This window comes from Triturus cristatus, chromosome 6 (genome assembly GCF_964204655.1).
Source record: "Triturus cristatus chromosome 6, aTriCri1.1, whole genome shotgun sequence".
Classification (NCBI taxonomy): domain Eukaryota; kingdom Metazoa; phylum Chordata; class Amphibia; order Caudata; family Salamandridae; genus Triturus; species Triturus cristatus.
This window is the reverse complement of record NC_140589.1, coordinates 560,049,649-560,067,871: the sequence shown is the minus strand read 5'-3', so window position 1 is coordinate 560,067,871 and position 18,223 is coordinate 560,049,649. Positions and strand designations below refer to the sequence as shown.

General features: G+C 44.9%; 1 protein-coding gene across 6 annotated transcripts in view; it reads left to right on the top strand.

Moving 5' to 3' along the window:
- Positions 1–18,223, top strand: part of LCA5 (lebercilin LCA5) — a 131,267-nt gene that overhangs the window by 2,929 nt on the left and 110,115 nt on the right. For 3 of the 6 annotated variants that reach the window (XM_085610997.1, XM_085610998.1, XM_085610999.1), the window contains exon 2: positions 11,744–12,155. The exons of 1 other annotated variant lie outside the window; for it this stretch is intronic. In XM_085610997.1, coding sequence (XP_085467123.1) covers positions 11,777–12,155 — 379 coding nt within the window. In that variant the 5' untranslated portion in view covers positions 11,744–11,776. The remainder of the gene's footprint in view (positions 1–11,743; positions 12,156–18,223) is intronic. 2 more of the 6 variants (XM_085611001.1, XM_085611000.1) reach the window with 1 other exon arrangement.

The following is an 18,223-nucleotide window of genomic DNA, read 5'->3' as shown; positions in this document are numbered from 1 at the left end:
CTATTTAGAGGCAAAAGGTAACCCCCTGGAGAAGAGATAGCAATAGGTTGCCCATAAGGACCTGGCGTTGATTTGGGATGTTGAAAGTAGAGATTTTCCACCCCAAAATAGTCTGGTCATTTTTATGGTCATTCTACTGTTGTTGGGTGGATTTGATCATTACCAGATTTGGATGATAAGAGTTTCATCACTGAACACAAGTCTTTTTGTTTTTTGGAACAGAAACTCCCCATTTACTTAGTTCTAACGGCTTTCTGGTATCTGCTGAGAAACCAATGAAAAAGGGGAGAACTGTAGGTCTGAAAAAGGTTGGCTATGTTTCCTCTAATTATGCTTTGAAACTGAAGGCTGTAGATGTTGAATGTACCTATTTTCAGCCGAAACATTTTGCTTCTTTGTAAATGTCTGTGTTAATTACTACTATGTACAGTAAAGGCAATCATTAGGTTACTTAAGTTATTACAGTATTTGATAATATATTTCTCTAAAGCTGGTACTGTGCTGACTAGATTTCAACTCCAATTTGCACTTAAGCCTGGCGGAGACCGTTATCCTGAATATCATGAAAGCATTTGGGGAATTCTTGGGCTGGGGTCCTCATATAATCACATGCAAGATAATTTTGATGTACATGTTTTAAAGTGCCTGCAGGCTATGGATCTATGTGCTTTCAATTGTTGCTTCTGCTCGGATTGTCTGATGTGATTTACGCATATCCTGTTCAACAGGAAGGCGAGCCTGGACTATCCTTTTATATTGGCTCAGAGGTTTCGTGCCATCAATGGTTTTGAAATAAAATCAAGATTGAAAACTGAGCTTCATCCTCTATAATTTTCAGTAGTCCTGCCAAGCACTTAAAGAATACATCGATATGAGTTAAGTGTCTGTAGTGGCTATTGTTCAGTTGGCTAGAGTTAAATGAAAACATAGATGTAAGGAAGAAGTGGATGACCCGCATCAAATATCCACTGACTTCCCTTTGTTACCGCAGTTACACTGCGCTTATCCTCTGCATACTGACGGCACCGCTCCTGAAACAAGGAAAACGGGTTAAACAAACAAACTCGCCCTGCCCTGCACAGGAAGAAGGCAGGCCTGCTAGACCACAGAACCAATCGGAAGCCCAGACAGAGGACAAAAGGGCATCACCCAGCCATGAGGGGAGAACGTGGATGGAGGACAGGGTTGTGGAAACCCGGAAGATGCCGAAAACGACAGGTCGAGGGAGACTCTGTGGGCCACGGAGGAGAGACTCACTGCGGAGGTCTACTGGAATGGAGGGGAGACCAAAGACACCGAGGACCCAGAAGGCTGGAGCGAGGAGTGGTGGACTCCCAGGGGGTGTTTCCTATATGTCGCTCAACTCAGGAGAGTGGCGGAATTGGTGGTACATATTCCAGGCTGGGAAGGGTCGGGTTGAATTCGGGCAGGTTTAAGGTTTGCGGGACACAAGGAAGATTGCATCAAGAACGTTCTTTTTAAATTTAATCAGAGGGAAGGGCATTCATTGTTTTTGCAAATTTTTTGGCCTGATATGTTATGCAGTGTTTCCTTTCAACTAGTCAGCCTAGCACCTGGGAGAAGTGACATTAAACTAAAGCATGCAGGGTGCTTGCCCAATGGTATACGGAGTACCCGTATCAATACTATCTACCCTAAGTATTAAAGGGGAGGGAACCATAGCCCAGCTGCTGTTAAAATTGACCGGGAGAGTGTAATTTGACAAAGATTTCTTTAAGCCATTCGTTTTGGTTGTTTCTTTGTGGTCCTATAAATTGTTTCTCGTTGCATCTCGTTTGGTTTCTTTTCCTACTTTTGGAGAACACCAAAAGCCAGGATAATAGGACCAGGGCCACAACACAGATTTGTGGAATAATTTTGCTTATAAGGTCCCAACTTTAGTGTAGGTGTTTCTTCTCTTTCAATCACCGCTGGTTATGGTGGAGGATGCTATCCTAAAACCTTACTATACTAACTAAAATTACTTGCCGCCACCTTCTTTTTTTCCAAGCCTCCTGGGTAACACCCTCCTGGAAGAAGAGGACGACCTAGAGGAAAAGAACAAATAAAACAAGGAAATAAGATCTCTAATCTTATTAAATAACATCAATCTGTCTCTTCCCGCAATAAAATCTGCCAAGATTAAGAAACCCATTCAGCCTCCTCGCTTCTTCTTCCGACTATCCCTCCCACAGTAGACCAATTACAGAAGCAGAATTGTGGCTTTTTCCATGGAGGGTTAAAAATGTAGAGCTCTTATTGGAAAATAATGTGGGAAGCTTCAATTGCACAGAAGTATGGTATAGGACCACAGGGATGTTGTTAAATACTCTGCAAGTCAGTGTCGTTTCATATTCGTAGTAATATGTCTGGTGGTTTGGCAAATCATACAGCAAAAGAAAACAGAAAAGGCAACAGTGCAAGAACATACATGGCATTAGTTAATTATAGTGTGATTATAAAAAAGCTTTCGTGAGTTAAACAGTAAGCTGAAGACATAAAAATGGCCTGAACGTCATGCAATAAGAAATTTTGTTGTATATCAGTCAGTTTGACCAATCTCAGAATATCGAACTAGGCAACAATGTCTGTGCCAACCATAGGCAAGGCTACATTGTCTCGTTGTGTGTCAGAAAAAAGGTCAAGAACTGCCTCTTGGGCAAATAGTATACCATCAACATAAAAAAAAAATCATTGTTCTCAATGTGAATAAGGACATACAACATGCATACCATAATGATTCTGCTTTTGTGGACTCTTTAGCCGTCCCACCCCCGATAATTGTACACTTTTGCCTCCCGAGCTGCCACATTTCCCAGCGCCTTTTTTTTATATTTTTGAATCTCTTTACAAGCTGCCAATCCTACTTGTTCTTTTCAAGAGACTGTTGTAATCTATTCCTCTTTTTGTGTCATTCTGCTGGTGATCTCCAAAAAGTTGAAACGTTCTTAATCTTACTGGTGCATGCGGTAAGTGTTTAACCATTTTCAAATAATCAACTAGAAACGCCAACTTCTCAAGTACCTTGTCCTCCTGCTGAAGGTTATATGTCAGTTTCTCCATTGCTGAGAATTGCCATAGCTTGTGGAACAACTGTGTTATACAAATGGAGGAGGGTGGGGGGGCTTATACTCCAAGCAATTTGGACTACTGCAGCTCCAACCATTTGCAGGAAAATAGCCCTACGTGACTACAATTGTGCTGTATTGCCCCAGAGACCCAATGGTATGAACTTGGTCTGTTGCGATCTGGTACCCTAATAACTCTTATGTGGCTAAAAATGTCTTCCCAGACTAGGGAAAGTTTTTGATACTGTATCAAATACCTGGCTTTGGGTTAGACCAGGCAAGAATAGCTTCATGTTGAGCAGAATCTTTACGAGAAATGGCTTACAGCAGGGTTGCGTGTTGCCCCCCTGCATTGTAATTTGTATGTTTCTGATACGAGGTGTGTCGTGGCCAATCAGAATACATGGACTCGTAGTGCCAATTGTCCAATATTTAGACGCCACTGTCATGCTAGACAGGAGTGGTTTTGCACTGCACTGCTTCCTTTCTAGCTTGAAAACCTAATGTGAACACTGTAACCTCTCAAAAACAAATATAGTAATATTTGGAGGAAAAAAATAAAGTTGGTAAATGGCTATTTAAGAAAAAAGAGCCATAAGCTGTCTTGCCAGCAATATATCTGTCATCTTTGACTCCTGATTTTCAAATTATTGGAGCAAAATTTCTACCAGTGAATAGCTATGTAAATGCAGCTTTTTTTGTGTAAGCGTTCTACTTCGCTAGATTTGGCACATCGTATCTTATTCATACACCTAAATTTAAATGAGCATGTCGGCCCAAATAAGACTGAACATTGGTTTGTTACATCAACACTGGGCTGGCAAAGCTGCACTAATTCAGTGCTGGTGTACAAGCAAAATTGCCCTGGAGCAATTCCTGGGTATGAGAGATATATGAAAAGAGAAAGGCGTAATCGCTTTCCTTTAACCACGAAAAGTGTCTTGAAAAAGCAGGTCAAGGATAAATCTAATGATTCCAACTGCATCTACTTTCAAGGTGTTTAAGCTGAAACTAGCTCATTTTCTTGGCCTATCTTTGCTCAGTGAAAGGAGAGTGTCTTTGTTGTGAACCTCTCTGTTTGAGTGGGGTAAAACCCTGTTAAATCTCCTCCATTCCAAGAGACTAATGTGTGTTGCACCCCCCCTTAGAGAAAAGGAGAACCGTCAGGTGTTTCTTACTTTTCTCTGGCGAGTTAGGCTCATCCAGAATCAGTGTTATGATTCTAACAACCCTGCCAGAGAAACTCTTATCTGCAGGGAGAAATAAACATACATACATACATACTTACTAGAGATGGGTGAACCACTAAAAGCCCAAGCCAGGTGCCTGGGTCTGGTTCAGCTCGAGGTCTTCTTGGACCGTCAAACCCAAAACTAGCTTGCATATGACTTCTTCCTGGCACCTTCCTCTAGCCTCATTTGCTAAGAATTGAAGACATAGCATTTAACTTTCAAGTAAAAAGAGAGACAGAAAAAAATACCCACCTAGTGGTTATTCTACAAATTGTGAATTAAGAAAACCTGTGATTAATCCCGACTTCCCTGCTTTAGAATTGTGTAATCCTAGTTAAATATTTTTATTTCACTGAACATCCTTATTCTTCATTATCATATATGAAACAACCTAGAACCTAGACATATTTAGAGTATATGTGACTACAGACTTTCCTCTTAGGTTATTAATGACATTGTTGTCAGGAAGGCGACCCTGAGGGTGGAGGGGCAGGAATGTTTTTAAGTTCATGTTGAAAATCTATAATTTACAAAAAAAAATAGCTGTCAATGCGGTGATATAATCTAATGAACCTAAGTGAAACACTTCCGTATTTTAAATAAATACACTTTTTCGAATTTTGAAAATAACAATCCTCTTTCTGCATAATGTTTTTTTTACATGATTTGCATGTCAAATATTTTCAAACTTGTCTTCTGCTCAGGCTCTTAGAGCCTAGCCAGAACTGTTGCTTGGCGCTCCCTGTTAACTAGTTGGCTCACCTGCCTCTAAAACGCACACAGCAACTCACTCTCACAGTCACTCTCGCACATACACTCACTTTCACTTCGACACTCTTGACCTCTGGAAACAGACAAACACAGCTGTTGGTATTTTACTATAATAGATTATTTTTTATGAATACATTATCTATGAAACGTATGTATCGTATTTATTACTTAAATCTCATAACTAAAGCCATAGCGAATCCAAGGAAAGCCCAAACTATCTCATCACAATTCCCTGTTCCTATTAGTATAACATTCCTAACTATTATTCAAAAGCATCTTTGGCCATATTATTACTTGGCTGTATTACCTAATTAATTTACAACATGTCAAGCCATGCTAGTTTACCCTGCATACTTTACTGCTGGTCCTGGAGTCAGAATATATTTCAGCATGCCCACCCTTTTAGCATCTGGTCCATGTGTCCAACCCCTCTCTTTTCTGCCTTCTCTTTATACCTTTGCTTCCATCGATTTCGTATAGAGAGGACACTCCTGCTTAGCACATTTGTTGCTACTTCAGTGAGGACAACAATGGTCTCTTGCAAAATTGCACAGAAGGCAGGAATGTAATAACTTTTCTTTCTTTCAAGCTAATTCTGTACACGGTGAGATGGCTTGTGGCTGCAAGGACCGCTCTCAGCTCAGAGAGATGGAAAATTATTTTCCTTCTTGTTTACGTGACAGCTGTTAAAATTGTGTTTTAATCACGTTCTTTCATATCCTTTGGGAATGCCCACGCATACTGTCATTCTGGAGCAGGGTGACGACCACGATGGCGAGGGTGGTGGGTGCGGCGGTCCCGTTGGAGCCCCGGTGGCTGCTCCTACTGATCAAGGGAGATACGGACTGGTCCAGGTATTAGGAGATTTGGCTGGCGTTAGCGGCGGGGGTGGCAAAACGAAACATTGCAAGCGCTTGGGGGGCGGCAGAGCCGCAGCAGTGGGACCAGTGGCTCAGGGACCTGGACTGGTGTCAGAGAGCGGAAGAAACTGTTTACAAGTCCAGAGGGTGTGTGAAGAAGTGGAGGAGGGTGTGGGGCCCATGGTGCAAATACCGAACCTCGGGAGGCGGGGGGGGACTAGCTGTAGCGGGACTCTTGGGGAACTCCCCCCGATCATCACCTCTGTAATGTTCTATTGATGGTTCATGAGCCTTTTTACCACTGTTATGTCATGTATACGATCTTGAGCACTGTTAATAATAAAAAGATTTAAAAAAAAAAAATTGTGTTTTAAAAATAAAAATACGACAATATGCAAACATTATTTAGCGTTGCCATTCAGTTAGCATTTAAAACCTTTTTCTAGGCACTAAACCTAATACTCTTATACTCTAATAATGTATTTGTGTGCCTATATGTTCAACCAGTGAGATTTGCCGCACACAACACCTCCTAAGACCATCATTCTGTCGAATAGGCATGAGGACTTATAATGAGAGATTTAGGGAATATTTTAACTGTAGTGATAGATCCTTTGTCTGCTTTTATAAAATATATGAGATCTGGAGAGTCCAAATATCTGAGGGCTATAGAATCAAACAAGAACATTGAATTGAGTAAAAGTACTTTCTAAAATAATTATTGAGGATGAAACTATGTGACTAAATATAGTGTGTTAAGGACTAACTCAGCACATATCCTGATAGAGTTCAAATTTGTGTATATGTATAGTTTGGTAAGTTATAAAGCCCTGTCTGTGAGAATGGATTTATTTGTAACTCTCTGTGCGATGTGAAAAACAGGTACGGACCACAGCGTGTTCGTTGAAGTAAATTGCAGTGCTTTATTGCAGAAAATTCATATCAGCATCCCAAAGTACAAAGATAAGTGTCCAGCCTGACGCGTTTCCGCGGTCTTGACCACATGACGCACTGGACCAATGGTTTCGGAATATAGTGTACACAGCCATGATTAACCACACCCCTGAGCAATGACTTTGGTAGAAAGTCTTGATATCGACAAGGACAACCCTCAATAAATAATGCAGATGTAAAATTAAATTAAATTATCTTGTACTTAATAGTATAAATACAAGCAGTACTATTAAGTACTGCTTGTACTTAATACAAGCAGTACAATATACCTGCACTTGCCCTGGCAAACCACGGTTCCGGCACAATCCAGCTCAACTGCCTACTTGCGGTTCACCACGGCAAGTTCGGAAGGAAATAGAGTTCCAGCCTGACGCACTGACCAGACGCAGTCATCCTCTTCGCAGAGAATCCAGCTCCAGTGTTTCTGACTCCCCTTGCGGGGTGTTGAATATCGAGTCCCGGAAAAGAGATTCCAACCTCGCACATTCTAAGGTATGGAGCAGACTAGAACTTAGACGAACGTTTTGAAACTAAAACCATAGCTAGCTATACTTTAGAAAACAGCACCTACTTCTTACCTCGTACTACACTTAGGTTAGGTACGCTGGGGTAGAACAATTTAGAAGCATCAGATGAATATTCACATTTTAGCCTGTGTTATTTATGTATGTATTTTAATTAATATATGTCATAGCTACAAACCATGCTATTGCAGTATTATTTTATCTTACTGCTAACTCTGTACATATTGTACTTCGCAGCCTGTCTTGCGATTGTAGCAGTTCATATCTCTTGCATGATAAATAAGACTGTTCAATAAACCCTTTTTATTGAAACGCCCGTCTCTCTATTTCTGTGCAACTCTGTAGAAACGAAGCATGCACGATTGACTGAGTGAAACTGTTATCTATTGTTTCCACGGTTCTGAGATTGTTCTGACTTTAAGGGAAGCAAAGTTGTCATATTTATGCGGTTGTCAGAAACAAATCCCTTCTTGTATATTCGAGAATTTTCTAGTGACCTCCGAGTTAACTGGCACACACAAGTAATTAATTAAGTTTAATGTACTCGATAGAGACATACTGACCTCAGTCCTATGTCAAATCTATAGTGTATATTATTCCAATGCGCAGAGCCTATCAGGGATATAGGAACTACACTACACCAGGTCCATGCCACTTCAGGTGTTTAAAAGAAGTGGGTTTTATTCTGAAACACTACTCTAAGACGAGTCAGAAGCGACAGTCTGTACTGAAGACTGAGGGCTCGCAACTTCTGTTTGACTTCTGTATAGGACCTCCGCTGGGCCTGTACTTCTCTGGTGTAGTCTGGGAAGACCATGGCTTTGTGGCCCTAGTAGGACAGGTTTGCCAGTGATCGGGCTGCCTGCAGGATTGCGTCCCTGTCTTAAGTTAAGAATCCTGGCAATAATCGGCCGGTGCAGGGCAACTGGTGGTGGCTTGGGTGCTAGGCCCGATGTGCCTGCTCTACGGTAGACCATGTTGATAGGCCCTCCTCAGGCATCCAAGATCTGATCCAGGTCTCAAAAAAGTTTGCAACTTGTATGGGTTTGCCCCTTTGGGGAAGCCCACTAGACGGAGGTTATTGCGTCAAAAACGGTTTTCCGCATCCTCCGCTTGTCTGTGCAACTCTTTCGTGTGGGATTGGAGTTGCACGACCTGATCCTTCAATTGATGCATGTCATCTTCCACTGTAGACCGGCAGGATTCTGTTTCCAATATGCGGGCCGTGATATTGCTTAGGTCCTGTCTTATGAGCGCCATGTCAACTCTCACATCGCCTATTTTATTTTCAACGGAGTCTTGTGAGGAGTGTATGGCTTGAAGAATTGCAGCAAGATCTGCTTCTGGAAGGGGGGCCCTGTCCTGGGCGGCCTCTGCAGTCCCGGCCCCCGGCCCCATACATAGTGTAATTGGTCCATTCGGGTTTGTGTGGAGGATGGTTTTGCCCTTTTATCTTTCCCCATGTCTGGGGGGCTGTTTCACCACAAGGGTGCAGTGATTCTGTGTGCCCGGCCACCGGTCCGAGCTTCAGGCCAAGCTTCGAATGTGCTGCATGCCGGTCTTGTGATCTCTCACAGGCCACACAAGGTTATTCCGCTTTGAAGGGACAGGTTGCGGTGCCACACCAGGTCTAGATGAGCCATTGCATTGAAGGCATGCGGTCTGATCCAGCCCTGTATAGGAGGGAGCTCCATTAGACACTGCACTAGTCAACCAGGCATGCCACAAGGGGTGCCGTCTCCCCAACCCGGCAGAGCCCGAGCCAGCCCCACCTCCAGTTACTTCATCGCCCAAAGGGCGACCCCCTCCTTTAGTCCTGTGTGGGTGGGTCCGTGTCTCGGTCCTGGGCCCCAACGGTTCAGCATGCCTCCGCCCACTCCAGTCTAAAGTCCCTTCTGCAGGGGCCCGGATCTCTGGTGAGGTGGGTAGGGCTGACCGCCACTTTGATACACTAGTACCCGCCCGTGGGCCCCTGAGGACCGGACACAGCTCTAGGAGGAGTAGTGGGGTCCCGGTATATGGGTCTCCAGACCCTGATGTGGGCGACATCGTCCTCTCTCTTGGTCTCCCAAAGAAGCCTCTCTGCCCCCGACTGGCACAACAACTGAGGGCTGATCCTATCACACTTGGCCCAACGGCTGCACCACTAGCGTGCACACCAGGTGCATCATTTGTAGCTCTGTACCTATGTGGTGTCGTGAGGTACTGCCACACCTCGACCCAGTCCGGCACCCCACTGGTCCTACTCCCTGCCGGTCCTACTCCCCACCACCTGCCCTGGATCCATCCCTCACCACCACCATCTTGGCTAATCGAGGGGCCGTTCTGCAGGGCACTGCATCCATCGGGCGGTCTGCAGCCTCCGCAGGGCAACAGGTGGAGGGCGACTCCACAGCAGGGGGTTCTGTGAGCCTCAGTCCAGGCTCTGCAGCACCACTGAGTCTTCCGTCCACCTCGCCGCGGACCTGGGTCACACCGCTGCCATCTTGCCTCTGGCCAGCTGCTGTCTTTGACCGGCACCACGGCTGCTTACTTGCTCCCCTGAACCCTTAGGCTCAGGGTCCCAGTCGCCGCCGTTAGGCCTCTGTATGGGGTTTATTATGTCAGTTCCTGGTGTTGGTGGACACTCAGGTCCAGAGCGGATGAAGGAGGGGTCTGGAGCACTCCTAGAGTGCAACTACCATCTTGACGCTCCAAGCCACACCCACCCACTTAATTTGTTGATGCTAGTTTCAAATTCCTCGACATTTACAGACAGTTTAAAATGTTCATGCCACTAACTCCCTGGGGTCGTGGACTATAGGTAAAAAAACGCTGGCATAAGGCATCAATTATTCACCACCATCTCTTCTTAGTAAGTCAATACGCTTCTCTATGGCTGTTCTGTTCCTCTATTAAAGGTAAACATGAAGTTAACTTGGTATATTTTTGTATTTGTTTTATTAGCAAAGAGGACCTCCCATGAATAAAAATATCTTTCACACATAGGTTGCCCACCTGGCACCTTTTTTTTACCATGTTTGCAGGGGAGATGGAGCTCCTATAAGCTTAGCCAATGTCCCCACCATGTCTCGATCATGCCGGGCAGTATTGGAGAGATTTCTCGTTTTTACAAATTATATTTGGTATAGTGACTAGGTAGACCTTGCTTCTGTGTGATTCTGAGCGAGTGACATAATGTTCTGGTTGCTTAACTAGATGCTACACTGACATTCCTGCTGTATGTGCAGTACCTCATGTTTGACCTAATGTAATAATATATTCCCTGTAAAGAACTTCATTGAGCCCGGATACTAGATACATGCTATAACAATTACCCTAAACATGACAAGTTAATATAAATATATTTTGATGTTGCTTGCTTAGCCACTGCTGTTTCCAAATTAGGGTTCACTGTTCGTGCTGCAGTATGTTAAAACGTTGATGGCTGTTGACACAACTTCAAAACCTAGATGAAATCTAGTTGAAGACCATGTTCTCTCCTCACTCATTGCCATTCTTGACCTGTCTACAGGCACGTGTGTGCAGAAAATGTTTCGTTAAAGACTGCTCAAGGTTTTACTTCAGAATCATCGTTCCTTCGCACTATGTATATCATCAACTTGCAGTTACATTTTTTTCGACACAGGCCATTTGTCATAATCTATTATTTTTTAGGTTTGACTTCTATGACTCATGCCATTCTTGGTGAACGTATTAGATTTTATTATGTCTTTTAGGGGCTTTGGGTCAGCCATTCAGCCTTTGGCTTATTTTATTCTAGAACCTTTAGCCATTGGCTTCTTTAGCTCACTATCCTTCTGCCATTTGTTTGAGGCTTTGTCAATTTCATCTTGGGCCAGCTTGCACGAGTATTTCAGTCTCCCCATTTTTGTTGGATGTGCCTTTTTACCTCAATTGGAAAGCAAGGGACTATTTTACATATGAAATTAGCGGGGGTGAGATGCCCGACAGCAGTGGGGAGTGAACATTTGAAAAAGAATCTTAAAAATGATACTACTGAAAAAAGGGTGTTTATCCTGTAGCATCCAATTTTTAGATGCATTTGTATGCACTTTATCACCATTGCTGCCATGCAAAAAAGCAGTGGCAAAGCCAATAAGTTTGATGTTTGTACAGCATGCGCACATCCAGTCACAATCCATACAAATAACAAACCTATTTGCTTTGCTAATGTTTTTTTACTGTCTATCTACCCATAGTTGTGTTTTGGTGCGCTGTGGAAAAGTTATTTAATTACTGGTTACGTTAATGTAGTAATGAGACTGATGTGTGTCTGTGAGCTTTAAAAATATTAAGCTTTATATTTGTGTATTGCTTTTTTTAATTTCTAGAAAAATGCATTCTGAGAGTTGCTCACTACTAAAATGAGCTCCTATAGCCCACGCTCGGAACATGCAGACAACCAATCACCTGATAAATATCGGCTGGCTAGCAAGAGCCCCTCCAGAAGAAACGTTTCCTCTAATATCAAGAAGAGTTCAAGAAGGCAACTCCGGAAGAGTAAGCTGAAGGAAGAGAGCAGTTTAACTATGGGTGAGAGGGGAAGAACTAAAAGTCGGGACCGCGACCATGATAGAAACTCTGACACTGATAAGAACAGTGACTCCTACTATTCTGATGATTATGACAATACAACGTATGGCTCTGAGCGGTCCCCAACACCAAGCTCAAAGGCTCAGTCCCCCATGCCTAGGAGTAAAGCTCAAAAAGGTATGAGGTCCAGCACGCCTCTGCATAGCCAGGGTAAGCAAGTAATTTTTAATGCATTCTGTCTTATTTTTGTCTGTCGCTGCTGCTTGTGCATTTTGTGAGGCAAAGGAGATCAACGTAATTGCATACGTAACATTTTGCAAATATATTTCCCGATACCCGTTTTGTTACACCAACTGTATTTAGATTTTTGTATCATTGGTGGCTGATGACTTATGTTTTGGTATGTTATTGCTTCCTTTAGGGAATATACTAGTGTTGAGGTAGGACTTTCTGACTTGAAAGATCCAGAAAAGAAGGTTGGGATGTTAAACTCTTGTACCGAAAGCAAGAGTCTTCAAGGCTTTTCAAAATTTGAGGGGATTTTCAGTGGTCTTAATGTGGTGCAGCAGGAGTGTCTGTGCCCAAAAAAACATGGCATAATGTTTATGGGGAGTTAATCCTGTATAAGCAATATATTTAAGGACTGGTGCTCACAAACAGGTAACGAATGATCAACTGTAGTTTTTTAGGTCTCACCTTACTATCGCGTAAGCGATCACAAAGCGAGACTATTGTAAAAGGGCTTTTCAAAGTCCTCCCAAAAGCGGATTGCATGGCTAGCACGCGCACAATCACGCGCATCGTGCCGCCATGCACTCCGCTTTTGGGAGCACTTCAAAGGGTCCGCTCCCCCGCCTGGAATGCGCTCCCCCGCCAAGCGCGTGCGCCACGCTCCGCCGGGCTTGTGCTTGTTTATCCAGTGAGAGACTTCCTTTTGTTAGTTTCAGTTTACAGTTAGCTCCTTTCCATCTCTTCTCTCCGCGCCTTCATCCTTCACTTTCTGTGCGCTGTCCTCCCCTTTACAGTCACTACCTCGCTGCTCCTTATTATTTATCTCCCCTTTCTCACTGCCTCTCCTAACTTTTCTCCCTCCTTCACCGTCTCGCTTTCTCTATCCTCTCTCCAACCTTCCCATCATCCGATTGCTCAGTTTCGCACTCCCTCGTCTGCCGCTCTACTTTGCCACTCTTTCCCTCACCTGACACTCTTCCGCCACCCTCCTGAGTCCTGTTGTTACCCCAGCAGCTCGCTCGCTGTGCTGCCCCGCTCTTTCCGTAGCCTCGCTTCCTATACTGTCCCTTCTCCTCACACCCTTTCCCTCTCTCTCCTGCCTCTGCCCCACTTCACTGGTCTCTTTGACGTCTCTCCCCTTCCCGCACTCCATCTTCTCGTGCCCACTTTTCTGCCCCATCTCCCTCGCTGCATTCCCTCTGCTGTCCTTTTCTCTACCCCTTCATTCCCCCTTCTCTCTTCTACTCAGTTGCCTCTTCCGCCCCTCTTCTTCAGTTTATTTTACTTCCTGCTCCCTTCATGTCCCTTTCTCTTCCCCGCCTCCTCACCCACTTCTCCTGTCACTGTCCTGCCCCAGTCTTCCTGCTCATTTCCTCTAATGACTGCAGCAACAGCACCCGCCCCGCCTCGGCTCTCCCCTCCTCTGCTCCATGTTCCTGCTGTAGCGAGGGGCAGATGTCTGGGAATGTCCCCCGAGGGTTTGGCCCATTCCTTTCTCTTCACCTAGAAGCGCGTCGCCCGCGCCCCCTCCCGAGGAGAAGGTATTCATTATTCAGCAGCTCCACGAAGGGGGCAACAGAAGGTTGTCTGAATGTAACGGACTCTGATCTGTCACAGATGTCAGTGCAGCTGCCCAGCTAAGGACTGCATTACACTCGGGTGACCCCGCCAACCCCCTATCTTTCGTCACCGCAGGCTGTGCTCATAACTCTACCCTACCTACCACCAGCCCAGGGTATACACCCAACACCCAACCCAGGAAATACCAAACATAATAACCCCTGCTAAAAACCGACCTATCACCACTTAATACAGGTGTTCCACTAGCCGACCCTAGACAACGCCCTCCAACCACAAATAACAGCCCGTACCGCACAGCCCTATGTAACACTCATTCACAAATGCTACACACAACCCTTTTCAACCCAATATGCGATACATTCTCCCTATTCCCCACCACCCCCTCTCATGAATGTCCCATTCACCATATAACTACAGTACAAATAGAAAACACCTGTCGCCCCGACACCGTCAACCACAGAGCCTCAACAGGAGACAACAAACATGCCTATGCTACGCCCTCTAAAATCCAACACAGTTTTCCTTGCGCTGTCACTCCTAAGCACCCTACCCCGATGTCTACTTTCTATCTCTTCTTTCACGTCTACCAAATACCGCTTCCTCTGGTACTATTCCCGATCCCTCCCACTACTTGCTGTTCAGACACTTTAGGTGAGCAATCCACTACCTACCAATGCTCCAGGGAGATACTGGAGTTTTGCAGAAGATCTCTCCACCATATTCGTCCCTCCACCATTTCTCTTATCTTGTCCTCAATCTTTGATTGGGGACAGGACGCCTGGCTGTGGGCCCCTAAGAGTCTCGTCCCTGGGGAAGCCTGATCTGGTTGTAGCCTCATTTCCCTGATCGCTATCGCTCTGCATTTAGGGCCTCCTTGTTAACCACCATTTGTTGTAAGTTCTTCGGCTCCTCCTGTCTCCATGCATTTCAAATGTACTTTTTGGGGTTGTTTATCTGCTCCTGTCTGCACGCATTTCTTCGTCTGCACACATTGCAAAAACTGTTTGTTTCCTGTGTGTATATATATATATATATATATATATATATATTTAAAATAATGTTAGCTCCAATACTTACTAAATTATTAACTTCAGTTTTTCCATATACTTTCAAAACTAGCGTCATAGCAAATTCGGTAGCAGTAGCATGCATTTTATAAACGCTTGACAGGTTTAGGTGCTCTTCAAATTATAAACATTTCAACCTCTGATGCCTTTTCAGTAATTACATTATTTAGGTAATTACACATTTTAAAACATGTTTTCATACCACCAGCACGCAGATCAGTATTCGCTAATGCTTGTATCTGTCACCCCGGTTTAGCCACGCACCACCCCCCATAGACAAAGCAGGCCTGGCTCCATACATTTACAGTCTGCTTGCTATGCTTTCCTTTTAATATTGTTCTGTCATAAAAGCAAATACTTGCAGTTTGTTACGACTTCTTATAACAAGCATTTGCAATGCAATAGGTCTGGCATTTATACGAGTTTGAGCTATTGGCATTGTAAATGACAATGCCTTTTATTTATGTTTTAAAAACCCACACATAAATAAAAGGCATTGCCATTTACAGTGCCAATAGCTCAAACTCTTAACAACTGCGAGACCTATTGCATTGCAAATTCTTGTTGGACATGCTGGCAGTAGGTTAAATGAATAGTACCTTGAATTCCCTCTACTTACCAACTGAAAGCCAGTGTGTGGACGCGGGTGAAGGGACGACCGTGACACCAACCGTAGGGTTTAAGGAAGGTTTTAATTTTATAGTTCTGACAGGCTTATTAACCAACGTCTTTCGAGTCCTGAAAGTTAGTCTCTCCCGGGCAAAGGTACTGGAGTCCGTGGCGCTGTTCGTCTATAGGCCTTTTCCCCAGGAAGTGGCGTTCTTTCTTCGGGCGTCAGGAATCTGTGTCAGCCACACTCCTCCCTCGGGAGTGTGGCACGGCGGTCCGCAGGGTCGTTGGCCTCCTGGCTCGCCTTGTGGTTCAGCTTCTCCTCCAGCTCCTCTGGAGGCTCCTTCTTCGGTCCTTCCGGTTTCTGCTTCCAACGTGCTCAGCTTCTCCGTCTCCTCGGGTTCCGCCTTCCTCCTCGCGGTGTCTCCACACACTGTGTACAGGACTTCCCCTGTTTTAACCAATCCAGAGCCAGGGACGTCACGGAGGGTCGGGGCTTCACCCTCGTATGCCGACGCCCACTTAAAGGGCCTGCTGTCTTCGTATTCGCTAGCAGTCTCGTTTCCGTGTACCCACTCGTGATCCTGTGGAGAAGCCGGAAATGACAGATCAGAAGAGGTCGGACTCCACCATTCCCGCCGGGTAAGGTCACCAGTTTTACATTCCTCCCCCCCTGGATTCTCCCGATCGGGGAGAATGGGCATTCTGGAGAGAAAGTCAGCGTTCCCATTGTCAACCCCCTTCCGATGCACAACCTTGAAGGCAAACGGTTGCAGGAAGAGAAACCAGCGAAGTATTCTAGCGTTCTGGGACCTGTTTCGGTGCATCCACTGGAGGGGAGCGTGATCTGAATACAAGGTGAAAGATTTACCCTCCAGGTAATACCTCAGTTTGTCAATGGCCCACCTGATGGCGAGGCACTCCTTTTCCACCGTGGGGTACTTCTGTTCCCTTGGATGGAGCTTTCTGCTGACATAGAGCACAGGATGTTCGACGCCGTCATCCCCTTCCTGTGATAGCACAGCTCCTATGCCGGTGTCAGAGGCATCAGTCGCTAGTGAAAAGGGCTTCTCAAAGTTAGGCGGGATGAGAACCGGACTGGTGGTAAGGGCATTTTTCAGTGTTTGGAACGCCCTGATGGCACCGTCTGATGGTGGGCTTGGCAGTACGTTTTTGACGTGTTTCTGCAAAAGGTCTGTTAAGGGACTAGAAAGATCTGCGAAGTTTTTTATAAACCTTCTATAGTACCCTATAAGACCTAGAAAGGCTCGTAACTGTTTCTTTGTAGCTGGGAAAGGAGTTCCCGTTATGGCTTTGATCTTTTCCTCCTGGGGTGCTATGACTCCTTCCCCTAACATGAAGCCCAGGTATTTCACCTTTGGGAATGCCGCTCTTGATTTTTTTGCATTCACATGGAGTCCGGCTGCCTGTAGTGCGGTTAATATATTGGACACATGTATCAGATGTTCTTTCCAGGATGAACTAAAGATTACGATATCATCCAGATACACCGAACTGTATGAGGTGTGTTTTGCCAGCACTCTGTTCATTAACCGCTGAAAGGTAGCAGGGGCTCCATGGAGTCCAAATGGCAAGACAGTAAACTCAAAGAGCCCATCTTCTGTTGCAAATGCCGTTTTGTGGCAATCCTCCTCCCTGAGTGGTACCTGCCAATAGCCCTTGGTCAGGTCTAGAGTGGTAATGTAACGGGCATCCCCGATCCTCTCTATTAGTTCGTCCACACGGGGTATTGGAAATGCATCAAAAGAGGACACGGCATTTAGGGCTCTGAAGTCCATGCAAAAACGGGTAGACCCGTCAGGTTTAGGGACCATAACTATAGGTGAGGACCAATTACTTTTAGATGGTCTGATCACCCCTAGGTGAAGCATGTCCTGTACCTCTTTTCGTACATCAGCCCTTTTTGCAGCTGGAATGCGATAAGGCCTTTGCTTTACTATTTGACCCTCTTTTGTTCTTATCTGATGCTCTGCCAAATGGGTGCACCCAGGTGTGTCTGAGAAAATAGGGGAGAAGGGCAGGAGAGTCGACCTTAGCTCTTCTTTCTCTACTTCTGTTAACTCGGGGTTCACTGGTAACTGACTCAAGGTGGACCCACTCTTTTCTTCCGGTAGAGTGAAGTTGGCCTGACGTGGACACGGTCCAATCCATTTTTTTAGAAGGTTGATATGGAAAGTTTGCCTCCTATTCTGGGACATTTGTAAACTGTATGTTGTACGACCATACGTTTCCATAACTCTATAGGGACCTTTCCACTCACTTCGGAATTTTTGGGTTGAGGAAGGAAGTAGTACCAGAGCCCAGTCCCCTTTTTCTAGGGTCCTCCACTTCTTTCCTTTGTCATAGCATTGTTTTTGAGCAACTTGAGCTTTCTCTAAGTTTGAATATGCCAGGTCTCTCAATTTACCTAACCGAGATCTCAATTGCTGGGTATAGTCTAACAAACTTCTCTGCTCTGCAGCCCCTTCTGTTTCCCATGCTTCCCTTGTGATTTCCAACAAAGATCGGGGTTGGCGGCCATAGAGCAATTCGAAGGGTGAAAATCCCAAACTACTCTGTACCTGAGCTCTTATGACATACAACGCTGGAGGTAAGACTCTGTCCCAATCCTTATTTTCGGAAGTCAGTAGTTTTTTCAAGGTGGTTTTTAGGGTTCTATTGTACCTCTCCACGAGGCCGTCCGTTTGCGGATGATATGCGGACGTTCGGATGTGATGGAGATCAAGCATTTTACACACCTCTTTCATCATCCGTGAAACAAAGGGTGTT